The sequence below is a fragment of the Micromys minutus genome (genome assembly GCF_963924665.1).
Source record: "Micromys minutus genome assembly, chromosome: 4".
Taxonomy (NCBI): domain Eukaryota; kingdom Metazoa; phylum Chordata; class Mammalia; order Rodentia; family Muridae; genus Micromys; species Micromys minutus.
Window position 1 is genome coordinate 66,900,493 of NC_137973.1, and position 16,039 is coordinate 66,916,531.

The following is a 16,039-nucleotide window of genomic DNA, read 5'->3' on the forward strand; positions in this document are numbered from 1 at the left end:
TACTCACACACACATACACACATGTACACACACAAACATGCACACATATATATGCACATACACATGCACACACACAGGCAAATAATAGCAAGCAAATAAAGGATAGAGTAATGAATGAATGAATAAAATTTATTATGATAAGATATATAATTACTTTATTACTTCATTCTTAAATCTTTGAAAATATTGTGGCAATTAAAAAAATAAAGCTGACCTAGGAAGTGCAACTTCAGCAAAAGTGTCTTATCTCTTAAGTGATTTGTCACAGCAGAAACTAACCCTATCACTCAGACATGAGAAGTTGAAATTTTGAGTCACTGTACATCACAAGCAGCTATATTTAGGAATCCAGGGTACATGTTACATTGGGATTTATAATCTAGAGCATTTACTGTGGCCAGCTGCAAACAGAATAGATGAGAGTAGCTGAGAACAATCTGTATTGTTTCAACTACCTTTTCCTTACAGGATTTGCATAACCAAGCAAGCACCAGAAGGTTGTGTTCTTCATTGCCAAACCTCCAATGTGTAAAAAACACATAAAGGTCAAAAAATTGCTTATTAAAAAAACTAGCAAAATAATGGATTGTAACTAAATATCTGTAATACTTACAAAACTTAATAGGCTGACTCATGCAGAGTAAATAAACAAGTTTCATCAGGATATTTGATTTTTCAAAAAACACATCAGAGTAAATGCAAAAGACTTGTAGTAAATATTAAAAAATAAAATGGTTTATCTCTTTATTGGCCCCGAGGTCTCACTCTTCAGGCCCGATTTTAGTACGGAGCCACACGCACCTCCATTACCAGTCTGAGCCACCCCCACCGCTTAACTTTGTCTGTGCAACTCCCTTCCCTGGAGGTTTTCCACCACCTATTTTCTGCCTCTGTCCTGTCAAACTTCTCTACCCCAAAATCCCACAAAAACACAACCATGTGCATACCATGTATGTTCTTCGAGTTTCTTTAAAGGACTATATTGGTGACAATTGTTAGGGTAATATATTTTTCAATTTGATCCTTTTGTTTGTTAAGGTCCAGAGGAGTTTTGTTCAAATAAGCCTGAGAATGTATTTGCTCCAATCCTATTGGTAAGCAGGTTACTAACAGTGGGACAAGATACAGGACAGAATCAACTTCAAATTGATCATCAGTGAGAAAATGTTACTGTTCCTCATTTTGCTGGGTCTCCCTCTGTATTCTGCCATTTTGTTACTTGATCAAGCTAGACCCTGTTCTTGAAGCAGAACAAAATTTCCACATAACTTACTGTCTCACCAGCATAAACCTAGATGTTTTTCTTTCCATTTCCCCATGTTGCTTCAGCTCTCTATTTCCCTGCTTTTACGGCATCAACTATATCTAACTGGGACCCAGCCTGTCCGCTCATCCACCAAAGCTCTAACCTGAAATGAGTTCCTTAGGGATACACAGAATCCATAACTTAACCAGCCAACAGGTTTTTTGACCTTGTCTTGGCAGCATCTGTCACATCTGTAATTGATATCTAGTGAGATCATCTGATTAGCTTCTGCTGTGGTTTACATACTGTTTGTTGCCTAGAGACTGATGTCTTGGAATCCCAATACTTGGGTATCAATGGGTAGTAGAGACTTTCCATGTGAGCATAGTGAGATGCGATTAGGTCAAGTCTGAGAGAGAATAATGAGACAGAAATGCCCCCATGGAGCCCTGTGATCGCTGCTTCCTAACTCTCTGGCGCCCTATTGGGCTCTCACTAGCTGCTACCAAGACTATGTCTTTGAGCTCCAACACTATGAGCTTTCTTCCTTATAAAATACCCTATTGGGTTATTATTTGAAGCAGTTAATTTAGTAGCTGTTTCACAGACTGCAAATAATTGAAATGGCGTGTGTGTTCATGGCTATATTAGTGCTTTATTTTGAACACCACAATATGCTTTAATTTGATGTTCCAATGAATAACTTGGCTACTTATTAATAGACAAGAAAAGGCAAAAATACTTTTTTTAATTTTCAAGATTTGGCATGATGGATCACCAAATACAATTGAATTTAGTCCCCCAGAACACACACTAATGCAGAAAGAAAGAGAAACAAACTCCACAGAACTATCTTCTGACATAGACACTTTGCTCACACAATAAAAATAATAATAAATAATAAAACTTTTTAAAAGCCTTTAAAGTTTCAAGATTCCATGCTATTTTGTGAAAATTTAAATTGATTCCACATAATTCAACTGAAATAATAGTCTACCTATCAAGAAATGGTGTATCTAAAGCTGGGATAACTATACAAAAGAGTGGGCACAAAATTTGGATTTTGTTTTGACCCATCTGTGTCATAGGACCTATAAATTACTCTAATTATATAAAAGGAGTTGTATGAATATTCAAGTGGCATTTATGAACTTTCAGAAGCACCAAAGAAGCCAGATTGTGACATAATTGAGTAATACCCAGTTCAAGAGTCCAGCAAACTTTATGGATAGGTGAGCATGGTTCTGGAAACATCTGCACAGCCATAACTAAACCTGTTGAGATACTTTGAAATGTTGAAGCAGTGAGAACAGAAGCATGCTTGCCTACAGTTCCTGTGATAGCCAGTCTTCAGTGTTTAACATTATAGATGAGTGCTTTTGGATTTAGGGGGTAAAAATTACTACTTTTGATGCTCTATAAAGTTCCAGCTTATGTCCACTTACCTACTTTTCTACAGTATTGAAAAGAATATTAAAGCCATAATTTTTTTCTATTTGGACTTTGACAAGCACAAGAATATCTCAACAAAAGAATTTTACTTCTTTCTGTTGCCCCTATAGAAAATTGACAAATATTTTCCATTTTGTGCACAATGAGTATTTTTTCAATCTATTTAAACATCCTTTTTCTTTTTCATAAATATACCTTATGGTAATGTCTATTGATGAGGCTATTTTAGGTATTAAATATACACACAGTGAAGTGCCTGGCTGTAGTTATTAATCAGTGATTGTTGTGTTATCTTCATCACCAAGAACATGAGGGATGAATTTTAAGTGGCTTTCCATTCCAATGATGCATTACATTATCTTGTGTGGGTCACTTTGTTTTCTTTTATTATATTTATTTTTATTGGATATTCTCTATATTTACAATTTAGGTGTTATCCCCTTTCCACCAATCCCAACCTCCCTTACCCTACCCATTGGCTCCATGAAGGTTATTCCTCTCCCAAACACCCTCTAAGACACCAGTGACTTGGAATTCCCCTAAATTGGAAAAATAAACCTTTGTTGGACCAAAGTCCTCTCTTTTCATTGATGCCTGAGAATGTTATCCTCTGCTGAATATGCACCTGTAACGATGGTCTCTCCATTCAAACTCATTCGGTTGGTGTTTTAATCCCTGAGAGCTGTCGTAGGTTTGGTTAGTTGAAAATTATGTTCTTCCCATGGGGTTGCAAACCCTTTCAGCTCCTGCAGTCCTTTCTCTAACTCTTTCACTGGAGTCCCCTTGATCAGTCCAATGGTTATCTACGAGCATCCTCCTCTATCAGTATGGCTCTGGAAGAACCTCTGAGGAGGCATCCATAGGTTCCTGCCAGTAAGCACTACTTGGCATCAGCAACAGAGAATGGGTTTAGTGGCTGTAGATGGGATGGATCCCCAGGTGAGGCAGTCTCTGGGTGATCTTTTATCCAATACCTGCTTCTCGATTTGTCCCATCATTTCCTCCTATGAGTGTTTTGTTCTCCCTTCTAAAAAGAACTTAGGCACCCACATTCTGGCCTTCCTTCTCTTTGAGCTTCATGGTTCTGTGAATTGTTTCTTGAGTATTCCAGGCTTTTGGGGGGCTAGTATCCACTTATCAGTGAGTATATACCAGGAGTTGTATTTTTTTTTTTTTTTTTTTTTTTTTTTTTTTTTTTTGTGACTGGGTTACCTCATTCAGGATAATAGCTTCAAGTTCCATCCCTTTGCCTAGGAATTTCATGAAGTCATTGTTTTTAATGGATGAGTAGTGCTCCATTGTGTAGATGTACCACATTTTCTGTATCCATTTCTCTGCAAAAGGAATTTAGGTTCTTTCCAGCTTCTGGCTATTATAAATAAGGCTGTTATGAACATGATAGAACATGTGTCCTTATTAGATGTTGGAGCTTCTTTTGTGTATATGCCCCGAAGTGGTATAGCTGGATCCTCAGGAAGAACTATGTCCAGTTTTCTGAGGAACCACCAGATGATTTCCAGAGTGGTTGTACCTACTTACAACATCAACAGTGGAGGAATGTACCTCTTTCTCAACATCCTCACAGGCATCTGCTGTTCCCTGAGTTTTTAATCTTAGACATTCTGACTGGTGTGAGGTGGATTCTCAGGGTTGTTTTGGTTTTCATTTACCTGATTACTAGAGATGTTGAGCCTTTCTCTAAGTGCTTCTCAGCCATTCGATATTCCTCAGCTGAGAGTTCTTTGTTTAGCTCTGTGCCCTATTTTTAACAGATTATTTGATTTTCTAGAGTCTAACATCTTGAGTTCTTTGTATATGTTGGATACCAGCCATCTATCAGAAGTAGGATTGGTAAAGATCTTTTCCCAGTCTGTTAGTTGGCATTTTGTCCTTTGATAGGTCCTTTGCCTTACAGAAGTTTTGCAATTTCCTAAGGTCCCATTTGTCAGTTCTTGATCTATAGCATAACCATTGGTGTTCTCTTCTGGAGATTTTCCTCTGTGTCTATGTGTTGTAAGCTCTTCCCCAGTTTCTGTTCTATTTGTTTTAATGTACCTGGTTTTGTGTGCAGGTCTTTGATCCACTTTGACTTGAGCTTTGTGCAATGAGATAAGAAAGTATCAATTTGCATTCTTCTTCATGCTGACTGCCAGTTGAACCAGCACCACTTGTTGAAGAGGCTGTCCTTTTTCCATTGAATGTTTTTAGCTTCTTTGTCAAAGGACAAGTGACCATAGGTGTGTGGGTTCATTTCTGGGTCTTCAATTCTATTCCATTGATCTACCTGCCTGTCTCTGTACAAGTACCATGCAGTTTTTATCACAATTGATCTGTAATACAGCTTGAGGTAAGGAATGGTTATTCCCCCAAAAGTTTTTTTTATTGTTGAGAATACTTTTTGATATCCTGGGTTTTATACTATTCCAAATGAATTTGCAAATTGCTCTTTCTAACTCTATAAAGAATTGAGTTGGAATTTTGATATGGATTGCATTGAACTTGCACATTGTTTAAGCAGGGTGGCCAGTTTTACTATGTTGATCCTTCCAATCCATGAGCATGGGAGATATTTCCACCTTCTAGGGTCCTCTTCAATTTTCTTCTTCAGAGATTTGAAGTTCTTGTCATACAGAGCCTTCACTTGTTTGGTTAGGGTCACACCAAGGTAGTTATATTCTTTGTGACTATTGTGAAGGGTGTAGATTCTCTAATTTTTTATCAACCTGCTAGTGGGGGAAGGCTACTGATTTGTTTGAGTTAATTTTATATCCAGTCATTTTGCTGAAGTTATATATTAGCTGTAGTCTTTCTCTGGTTAAATATTTGGGATCACTTAAGTATACAATCTTGACATCTGCAAATAGTGATATTTTGACTCCTTCCTTTGCAATTTATATTTCTTTGATCTGTTTTTGCTGTCTGATTGATCTGGCTAGTATTTCCAGAATATATTGAATAGGTAAGAAGAGAGTGGGCAACCTTGTCTAGTCTGTGATTTTAGTAGGATTGTTTCAAGTTTCTCACCATTTAGTTTGATGTTGGCTACTGGTTTGCTGTATATTGCTTTTACTATGTTTAGGTGTAGCCCTTGGATTGCTATCTTTCTAAGACTTTTAACATGAACGGGTGTTGAATTTTGTCAAATGCTTTCTCAGCATCTAGTGAGACGATCATGTGGTTTTTATCTTTGAATTTGTTTATATAGGGGATTATGTTGATAGATTTCTGTATATTTAACAATTCCTGCATCCCTGGAATGAAGCCTACTTGATAATGGTAAATGATTGTTTTGATGTGTTCTTGGATTCACTTTGAAAGAATTTTATTGAGTATTTTTGCATTAATGTTCATAAGGAAAATTTCTCTCAAGTTGTCTTTTTTTGTAGGGTTTTTGTGTAGTTTAAGAATGAGTGTAACTGTGGCTTTGAAGAATCAGTTGGGTAGTAGTCTCTTTGTTTCAATTTTATGGAACATTTTGGAGAATATTGATATTAAGTCTTCTTTGAAGGTCTGACAGAATTCAGCATTAAAGCCATCTGTTTGTTGTTTGTTTGTTTGTTTGTTTTTTGGTTGGGAGGCTTTTGATGACTGCTTCGCTTCTATTTCTTTAAGGGTTATGGGGCTGTTTAAATGATTTATCTAATCCTGATTTAACTTTGGTACCTGATATCTGTCTACAAATTTGTCCATTTCTTCTAGATTTTCTAGTTTTGTTGAGTATAGGTTTTTGTAGTAGGATCTGAGGACTTCTTGAATTTCTTCAGTTTCTGTTATTTTCTCCCCTTTCATTTCTGAATTTGTTAATTTGGATTCTCTCTGCATCCTCTCCTCAGTCTGGCTAACAGTTTATCAATCTTGTTGATTTTATCAAAGAACCAGCTCCTAGTTTTGTTGATTCTTTGTAAAGTTCTTTTTATTTCAGTTTTGTTGTTTTCACCCCTCTGAGTGTGATTATTTCCTGCTGTTCACTTCTCTTGGGTATATCTGCTTATTGTTCTAGAACTTTCAGGTGTGCTGTCAAGCTATTAGTGTGTGCTCTCTCCAGTTTTTTTTTTTTTTTTTTTTTTTTTTTTTTTTTTTTTGAGTTTCTCAGCACTATGAGTTTTCCTCTTCATGGGTTCATGTGTCCCATGAGTTTGGGCATGCTGTGCCTTCATTTTTTATTAAATTCTGAAAAGTATTTTATTTCTCCCTTGCCTGAGCTATTATTGAGTAGAGCAATGTTCAGCTTCCATGTGTATGTGCGCTTTTTGTTGTTGTTGATATTGAAGACCAGCCTTAGTCCATGGGGATCTTATAGGATACATGGGATTATGTAGATGTTCTTGTATCTATTGAGGCCTGTTTTGTGACTGACTATATGGTCAGTTTTGGAAAAGGTGCCATGAGGTGCTGAGAAGAAGGTATATACTTTTGTTTTGAGATGAAATATTCTATAGATATCTGTTAATTCCATTTCTTTTATAACTTCTGTTACTTTCACTGTGTCTCTGTTCAGTTTCTGCTTCCATGGTCTGTCCATTGATGAGAGTGAGGTGTTGAAGTTTCCCACTACTATTATGTGTGGCTTAACATATGCTTTAAGCTTATGTAGGTTTTTTTTATGAATGTGGGTACCCTTGTACTTAGAGCATATATATTCAGGATTGAGAGTTCATCTTGATAGATTTTACCTTCGATGAGTAAGAAGTGTCCTTTCTTATATGTTTTGATGACTTTTGGTTGAAAATTGATTTTATTCGGTATTAGGATGGCTACTCCAGCTTGTTTTGATTCTTGGGACAAATGCTACGTCCTGTTTATGTGTCCAGTCTGATAATCTGTCTTTTCATTGTAGAATTGAGTCCATTAATGTTGAGAGTTATTAATGAATAATGATTGTTATTTCCTGTTATTTTTTTGTTGTTAGAGATAAAATTATGTTTGTGTGTCTTTCTTCTTTTGGTTTCCTTGCAAGAGGTTTATTTTCTTTATTTTTCTAGGGTGTAGTTTACCTAGTCTGGGAGTTTTCCATCTATTATCCTTTGTAGAGCTGGTATTGTGGACAGATATTTAAATTTGGTTCTGTCATGGAATATCTTGGTTTCTCCATCTATAGTTACTAAAGGTTTTGCTGGATATAGTAACCTGGACTGGCATTTGTGTTCTCTTAGGGTCTATATTATGCCTGTCCAGGATCTTCTAGCTTTCATAGTTTCTGTTGAGTAGTCTGGTGTGATTCTGATCAGTCTGCCTCTATATGTTACTTGTCCTTTCTCCCTATATGCTTTTAGCATATATTTTTTGTTGTTTTGAACATTTGGTGTTTTGACTATTATGTGTCTGGAAATTTTTCCTTTCTGGTCCAATCTATTTGGAGTTTTATAGGCTTCTTGTATCTTCATGGTTATCTTTATCTTTAGGTTAGGGAAGTTTTCTTCTATAATTTTGTTGAAGATATTTACTGCCCCTCTCTTCTACCCCTACTAGCCTTAAGTTTGGTCTTCTCATTGTGCCCTTGCTTTCCTGGATGTTTGGGGTTAGATTTTTAATTTTTACATTTTCTCTGACTGTTGTATCAATGCTTTCTATGTTATCTTCTGCCCCCGAGCTTCTCTCTTCCATTACTTGTATTCTTCTGCTGATGCTTGCATCTATGACTCCTGACCTCTTTCTTAGGTTTTTTTATCTTCAGAGTTGTCTCTCTGTGTGTTTTTTTTTTTTTATTATTATTTCCATTTCCTTTTTTAGATACTGGATAGCTTTGTTCAATTCCTTCATCTGTTTGCATGTGTTTTCCTGTGTTTCTCTAATGGTTTGTACTTGTTTTTCTGCGTTCTCCTGTATTTAAAGGAGTTATTTATGCGCTTCTTGAGGCCCTACATTATCAACATGAGGCACAATTTTAAATCCATATCTTGTTTTTATGGTGTGTTGGGATATACATTGTTTGCTCTGGTGGGAGAGGTTGTCTTGGTTTCTGTTGCTTAGATTTTTATGATTGCCTCTTGCCATCTTCTTTTCTTCAATGTTAATTGATCTTGTTGTCTCTGAATGGAGCTTGACTTTCCTGTGCCTCTGGGCTGTGGGCCATTGGCTCCAGAGGAAAATTGGTTCTGGGTGTTAAGCTCTTTATGGGCAGGCTGTGAGTTCCGATGTCAATAAGTAGTCTCTAGCTCTGGGAACAGATAGAGACGTGAAGGGCACAGATCCAAGAATTAGCTTGATATCTGCACCCTGAGAGTTCCCAGAGGGCTCTCTTTAGACAATCAGTGGAAAGAGAGTGTGGGCTCACCAGTGGGCTCAGTAGGGAGATCACTCCTCCTGCTTCTCTTCTGGGTGCTCAGTTCTCTGTGGGCAGGCTACATGGCAGTACTGATGTCAGTGTGCCTGATCTGCCTGTGGGTCTGGGCTGAGATGGAGGCTGTGCCAGTCCAATCCGAGACTGCACAGAGATCGCAGCACACCGGGAGTTCCAGAAGGTCCTGCCCAGACAATCAGTGGAGAGAGAGCTTGGGCTCAACCTTGGGCTCAGTGGGGAGAGCTCTCCTGCCTCTCACCTGGGTACTCAGTTCCCTGTGGGCAGGTTGTGAGTCCTAATGGCAGTGTCCACTTTGTTTTCTTAGCCTACTGTATCATTTTTTTATAGTCGTGCCTTTTTCTACTTGAAATCTGCAATCATGTATAATTTATATAGATAGAGATAGAGATAGAGATAGAGAGAGAGAGAGAGAGAGAGAGAGAGAGAGTTTGAGAAAATATATTTAACCATGACAGTTCATATAATCAAGTTACTAATTATATCCAAAACCTCCAAAAATTCCTTGTGCATTTTATGTGTATAGAGGGAGGTGTTTTATTTTCACAAAACACATAACATGAGAAGTTTCTAATGTCTCTTGGTACTATAGATTCTATTTGTTCCATCCATTTGCCTAGGTATTTCATAAACTCATTGATTTGAATAGCTGAGTAGTATTCCATAGTGTAAATGTACCACATAGTCTGTATCCATTCCTCCATTGAAGGGCAAATGGGGTTTTTTTCCTGCTTCTGGCTATTATAAATAAGGCTGCTATGAACATAGTTGAGCATATTTCCTTGTTATATGTTGGAGTATCTTTTTGGGTATTTGCCCAGGAGTGGTATAGCTGAGTCTTCAGGTAGTACTATGTACAATTTTCTGAGGAACCACCAGACTACTTTCCAGAGTAGTTGTACCAGCTTGCAATCATGCCAGCAGTGGAGGAGTGTTCCTCTTTATCCGCATCCTCACCAGCATCTGCGGTCACCTGAGTTTTTATTCTTAGCCATTCTGACTGGTGTGAGGTGGAATCTCAGGGTTGTTTTGATTTGCATTTCTCTGATAACTAAGAATGTTAAACATTTCTTTATGTGCTTCTCGGCCATTTGGTACTCCTTAGTTGAGAATTCTGTGTTTAGGTCTGTCCCCCATTTTTAATAGAATTACTTGATTCTCTGGAGTCTAACTTCTTACAACAAATCTTTAAGGGATTATTTCTTACATAAATGAAACGTCATGCCCAGTAAGCATTAATTACTAATTTTCTTCATCTTCCACTATTCTATGCTTGCTTCTATGAATTTAACTATTTTAGATGTGTCTTTTCCATTTAATCTTGCAGCAAATTATAACAAACACAGGTAAATAGAATGTTTGTATCTAAGAAATAAATTTATTTTCTACTACATAGAGTGAATTAATAATTGTCCTTTAGGTAAATTATGACTAATGTTAAGCTCCTTACTTTTAGTATTGCAATGGTTAGTATATGTTTGCAAGGGCATCTCAGTGTGTGTTGAGAGCTGTACACATGCATAAGCCAATATTGTAATATTTTCTGAAATATTAGCAACATTCTTTCTAAATCTGAAGTATAATCTCTGAAGAACACAAATAAATAAAAAACATATTTGCAAAGCACAAAATGGACCACAGTAGATTTGCCACCAGGAACTTCGGAGATCCAGGGACTCAGGCCTGGTGAGACTTCTCTGCAAGTAGCCAGGGCACAGAGAGGGCTAGGCCTGGCACTCGGAAAGCACGGCCCCCAGATTGGTTCAGGGGAGCAGGACTCTGCCAGAGGGACTCGGTTTCCACCTGGAAGACCCTTACTTGTGGACCAAATGTTCAGACCATTTACCAGCAGGAACAGCAGAGATCCAGGGATGCAGGCCAGGTACACAGGAGAGATGGGAGCCAATCACTGACAACAAGACCACGTATAATCACAGACAACAGGATGGCAAGAGGAAAGCAAAAGAACTTACGCAATGGAAACCAAGACAACCTGGCAACATCAGAACCCAGCTCTCCCATCACAGCAAGCAGCAGAGTGCCAAACACACCAGAAAAAGAAGAGATCATACCTCAAGATGATGACTCACTTAAACAAGAACAGGAGAAAAAGCATAAAGAAATAGAAGCTTTTAAAGAGGAAACACAAAAAACACTCAAAGAAATCAAAGAACTAGAAAAAAACAGAACCAAAGAGATAAAGGAATTTAAGAAGGAATTTAAAATGGAAATGGAAACTATAAATAAAGCACTAAAAGAGACAACCCTGGAGGTAGAAAACCTTAAAAAAAAATCAGGAGTCACAGATGCAAGCATCTCCAACAGACTACAAGAGATGGAAGAGAGAATCTTGGGGGCCGACGACAACATTGAAAAAATAGACAAAACAGTCAGCGAAGATGCAAAAGCCAAAAATATCCTAACCCAAAATGTCCAGGAGATCCAGGACACAATGAGAAGACCAAACCTAAGGATAATAGGAATAGAGAAGGGCAAAAAATATGAACTAAGAGGCACAGTAAATATCTTCAACAAAATCGTAGATGAAAACTCCCCTACCCTTAAGAATGAGATGACCATGAGCATAAAACAAGCCTATAGAATTCCAAATAGAGTGGACCAGAAAAGAAATTCCTCCTGACACATAATAGTTAAAATGTCAAGTGTCCAAAGCAAAGAAAGAATACTAAAAGCAGTAAGGGGAAAAGGTCATGTAACATATGAAGGCAGACCAAACAGAATCACATTAGACTTCTCAAAAGAGACTGTGAAATCCAGAAGATCCTGGACAGACACCATGCAGATAAGAGAACACAAGTGTCAGCCCAAGCTGCTATATCCAGCAAAACTCTCAGTCATGGTAGATGGAGAGACCAAGATGTTCCAGGACAAACTAAATTTACAAAATAACTGACGACAAACCTAGCACTACAATGAATTGTAGGTGGAAAACCCAATACAAAGAGGGAAACTACAACCTAGTAAAAACAAGAAAATATCTAAGCGAGAAAACCAGAAGAAGAAAGACAAACAGGCACAATTCTACCTCCAAAGCATCTAAGGAAGTGCTCGATATCCTTAATCATCAGTAAAATGCAAATCAAAACAACCCTGAGATTTCACCTCATACCAGTCAGAATCACTGAGATCAAAAATTCAGATGACAGCAGATGCTGGTGAGGATGTGGAGAAAGAGAAACACTCCACCACTCTTGGTGGGGTTGTAAACTGGTACAACCACTCTGGAAATCAGTCTAGCAATTCCTCAGAAAATTGGACATAGTACTACCTGAAGACCCAGTTGTTCCACTTCTGGGTATATACCCCAGAGAAACTCCAGCATATCACAAAGACACATGCACCACAATCTTCATAGCAGCCCTATTTATAATAGCCAGAAGCTGGAAAGAACCCAGATGTCCTTCAGTAGATGAATGGATACAAAAATTGTGGCACATTTACACAATGGAGTACTACTCAGCTATCAGAAACAATGACTTTATGAAATTCTTAAGAAAATGGATGCATCTAGAGAATATCATCCTGAGTGAGATAACCCAGTCACAAAAGAACAGACATAATACGCAGTCACTGATAATTGGATACTAACCCCAGAAAGCTCTGAACACCCCAGAAACAACTCACAGACTATATGAAATTCAAGAAAAACAAAGGCCAAAAAAATGAAAAATCATTGTTTTTAATTTTTACACACCAAGAGTACTTTGACTATTTTCAAGTTACATCTTGTTTTACATGTACTTTATGCTCATTGTAACTACTAAGATTTTAATGCATACTATCAAATCCTTAAAAAAATCAAGTACTGACAAAAATGTATTCATATACTTTTATGTAAAAATGCTTTTAAAATCTGTACTTTTATTTTTGTTTTTAAAAATAAAATTGTTTAATTAAAAAAATGGACCACAGTAAAAATGAAGCAATATGCCTTTTTATCAATAGAAACATTAATTAAATTGATTTTATAAACAATATGTTTTCCAATTACCAGTTAAAATTTGCCTGTTAGCCATATTATATCCAATTCAAAGTTGAAATCATTTTTCTGAGATACATATTTACTATATGGGCTGTAGAAATAAAGTGACTTTTGAAAAATTCAGAGTTGGCTGCAGTAGCCCTGTGTAAGTGTGCCTTTTGGGCTGCAAGTAAGCATTCCTAAACTATGGGACTGTGATAAACACCTTTAATTCCTCATGCTGCAAGTGAAACGATGCTTGTTGGACAGCATGAATGCCACACCTCCATCCAGCTTGATGTTTTAGTCCAAACTCAATGAGAAATAATATTTTTTGCAAGTTTAAATGAAGGCGTGGCCACAGCCTTCACATGAGGTTCTCTATCCTTCTCAATAATCTATATATGTCCATGTTTTCTTACTTCATTAATTTTCTATTCAAAAGTTAATCCAGCAGAGACAGAAAAGAAATAACAATTGGTGGCTGGGAATCTAGCTCAGTGGCAAAACACTTTGATGGCTAATATGACACGGTCAGAGCTTGATTCTCTGCACTGCCAAACAAACAAACAAGACAGAGAAGACAGGCGGGGAGGGGGAGAGGGAGAGGGGAAAGAGAGAGGGATGGAGGGAGAGAGAGAGAGAGAGAGAAAGAGAGAGGGAGGGAGGGAGGGAGGGAGGGAGGGAGGGAGGGAGGGAGGGACAGCAGCTGTTGAGCTATCCAGTCTGTACTTTCCAGCATTCAGTAGATACGTTCTCAGTTCCATCCCGCAGACATTCATGAATTCAGGTACTGCACTAGGCACAGCACCAAGTAATCAATACTCCCACTTATATTGTTTCCATTGATCCTCACTGTACCCCCTAAGGCATGGATGTTCTTATTTCTATTTTAGAGATAATGAAGCTGAGTTTCAAATAGTTAAGCAGGTCTCCGAATAAGACTTGACCCCAAATCTGCCTATTCCTGGGGCAGTGACATCATGATCTGTCTTGTTACTTCTAGATGCAAAATCCTTATCAACTTAAGCAGTGAGAAGTGTCTATTAAAGCACTTTGAGGCTCTGTTTTAAAGTCCAATAATGAAGGAAATGACAAAAGCTCTCTCTTATTCCACATAGGTATATGGCCATCATTGATCCCTTGAAACCCAGACTATCTGCCACAGCCACTAAGATTGTCATTGGAAGTATTTGGATTTTGGCATTTCTACTTGCCTTCCCTCAATGTCTTTATTCCAAAATAAAAGTCATGCCGGGCCGTACTCTTTGCTATGTGCAGTGGCCAGAAGGTCCCAAGCAACATTTCACGTAAGTAAATTCTCTTTGACGATGTTTAGCCTGATCTATCACACTCTTGGGGGAAATAAAGATGGGGAGAAAAATTATGCATGTAAGATAAAGCCATTCCCCTGGTGGGGCTGGGGAAAGTATGACCATATATTTCTCGGGGAAAGAAATGTAAAGTATGCTTCCATATGATGTGTTGGTCTGTAAAGCTACAAAGGTTTCTAATTGGAGATGTGATGACTTCTGTTAGAGAAGAGCCTGCATTTCCTAACAGGAGTGACAAAGCTGGAGGCCTGTGCCAAGGCCAGCAGGGTGCTATTGGCAGAGAAGTGAGAACTGAAGCCCAGTGTGTTGATTGCTCTTTTAGGAAGCTTGGCAGGAGTGGAAGGAGGTCCTGGCAGGTGTTTTAATTTTGTTTTGCTTTCATTTGTTCGAATTTGCTCATTTCAGCAATGAAGAAACCTGGGCAGTAAATTAAAATAGAACTAGGTATGCCATTTGAAAAAAAAATGAAATTTTGTATTTTAGATCTAAAAAAAGTAAAAGAGAAAGCCAATGTAATTGTTTAATTGATTTTCTTCTTTTCCGAACATTTCTATAAAATTGTTTCTTTTCCTATTTTTGATGACATTTAAAAATAGCAAATGTTGCCAATAACTACACATTTTTTGAAATGGGGTCTCTTTATGCAGCACTAGCTGACTTTTAACTTCAAGAGGTATTCGTGTCTCTGCCTCCCAGAGGCTGGGGTCAAAGGTTTGTGCAACCATGCCTGGTCTGCAATCTCATTTTAATCAGTTATTTTATCTAACTCTGCTCCCCCAGTGCCCAGAATTTTTTTAAGAGAATAAAAGATACTTTATTCTGGAGCCATTTTTGAGTGGCCTTAACACATGAACACAGATTTAGGTTAGTCTGAATTCCATGTTCCAATGTGAAAGCAGTTTCATGAAGTTTTATGGTATTTCAGAGCAAAGAAAGTTATAAACCAAGGCAAATTTAAAATACATTGGTGGGTATACCATAGAGGCAGGAACAGAGGAAATCTTTCTATAGGCTCATGTTGCAGAATATTTGATCACACTGTGACCCCTGAGATTGTGTTGTTCGCTGTAAAAGCCTGTTTCTAGCTGTGGTGTGCCTTACACTTAGCACATACCTTTAATCCATCTGGCTGAAATATAGACACACCCTTGGAGCACATGTTTAATTCCAAACAATGAAGGTAAGGTTAATTTGTAGAAGCAACCAGCCATGTTTGAAAGTGATGTCTAATTGGGAGGCAGACCAAGTGTCGAATCAGAGGAAGATTTGACTAATAGGATATGTCCAACTCTCATAAGAGCAGAAAGACAAAAAGAAGCTACTAGACAAGGTGGGGGGAGTGGTGATTGAGGAAGCACTTTTACTGTAACAGTTATTGAGAGATTGCAGTTCAAGTATAATCTAGATGCAAGTGAAAACAAAACAAACGAAGAATGAGAAGGAGCCAGGAGATTAGAACAGATTGCTAAAGTTAATATGAGGCCAAACATAGCAATTCAATCAGAGGCTGAGAGAGAAGTCAGTTTGAGTCAGTCAGCTTGGAGAGGAATTTGAGCCAGGGCAGCTTGAGTTCAAAAAGAACAAGGGTGAGCTTATTCAGCAGCCGGTCTCAAAGTCTGAAGACATTCTAGGCCTCTAATATTGCATGGAGGTCAGAATATTATAGGCTCAAGCCTCTTTTAGCAGAAAGAAGCAGTAAGCCTTGGAGACAACAATTACATTAGGTG

At 37.8% G+C, this 16,039-nt stretch overlaps 1 protein-coding gene across 1 annotated transcript in view; it reads left to right on the forward strand.

Annotated features, from left to right (window-relative positions):
• The window catches only part of TACR3 (tachykinin receptor 3), a gene marked incomplete at both ends in the record, with an annotated part of 108,490 nt that overhangs the window by 22,646 nt on the left and 69,805 nt on the right, over window positions 1-16,039 (forward strand). Inside the window, one exon of the mRNA XM_080916531.1 lies at window positions 14,100-14,288. Coding sequence (XP_080772657.1) covers window positions 14,100-14,288 — 189 coding nt within the window. The remainder of the gene's footprint in view (window positions 1-14,099; window positions 14,289-16,039) is intronic.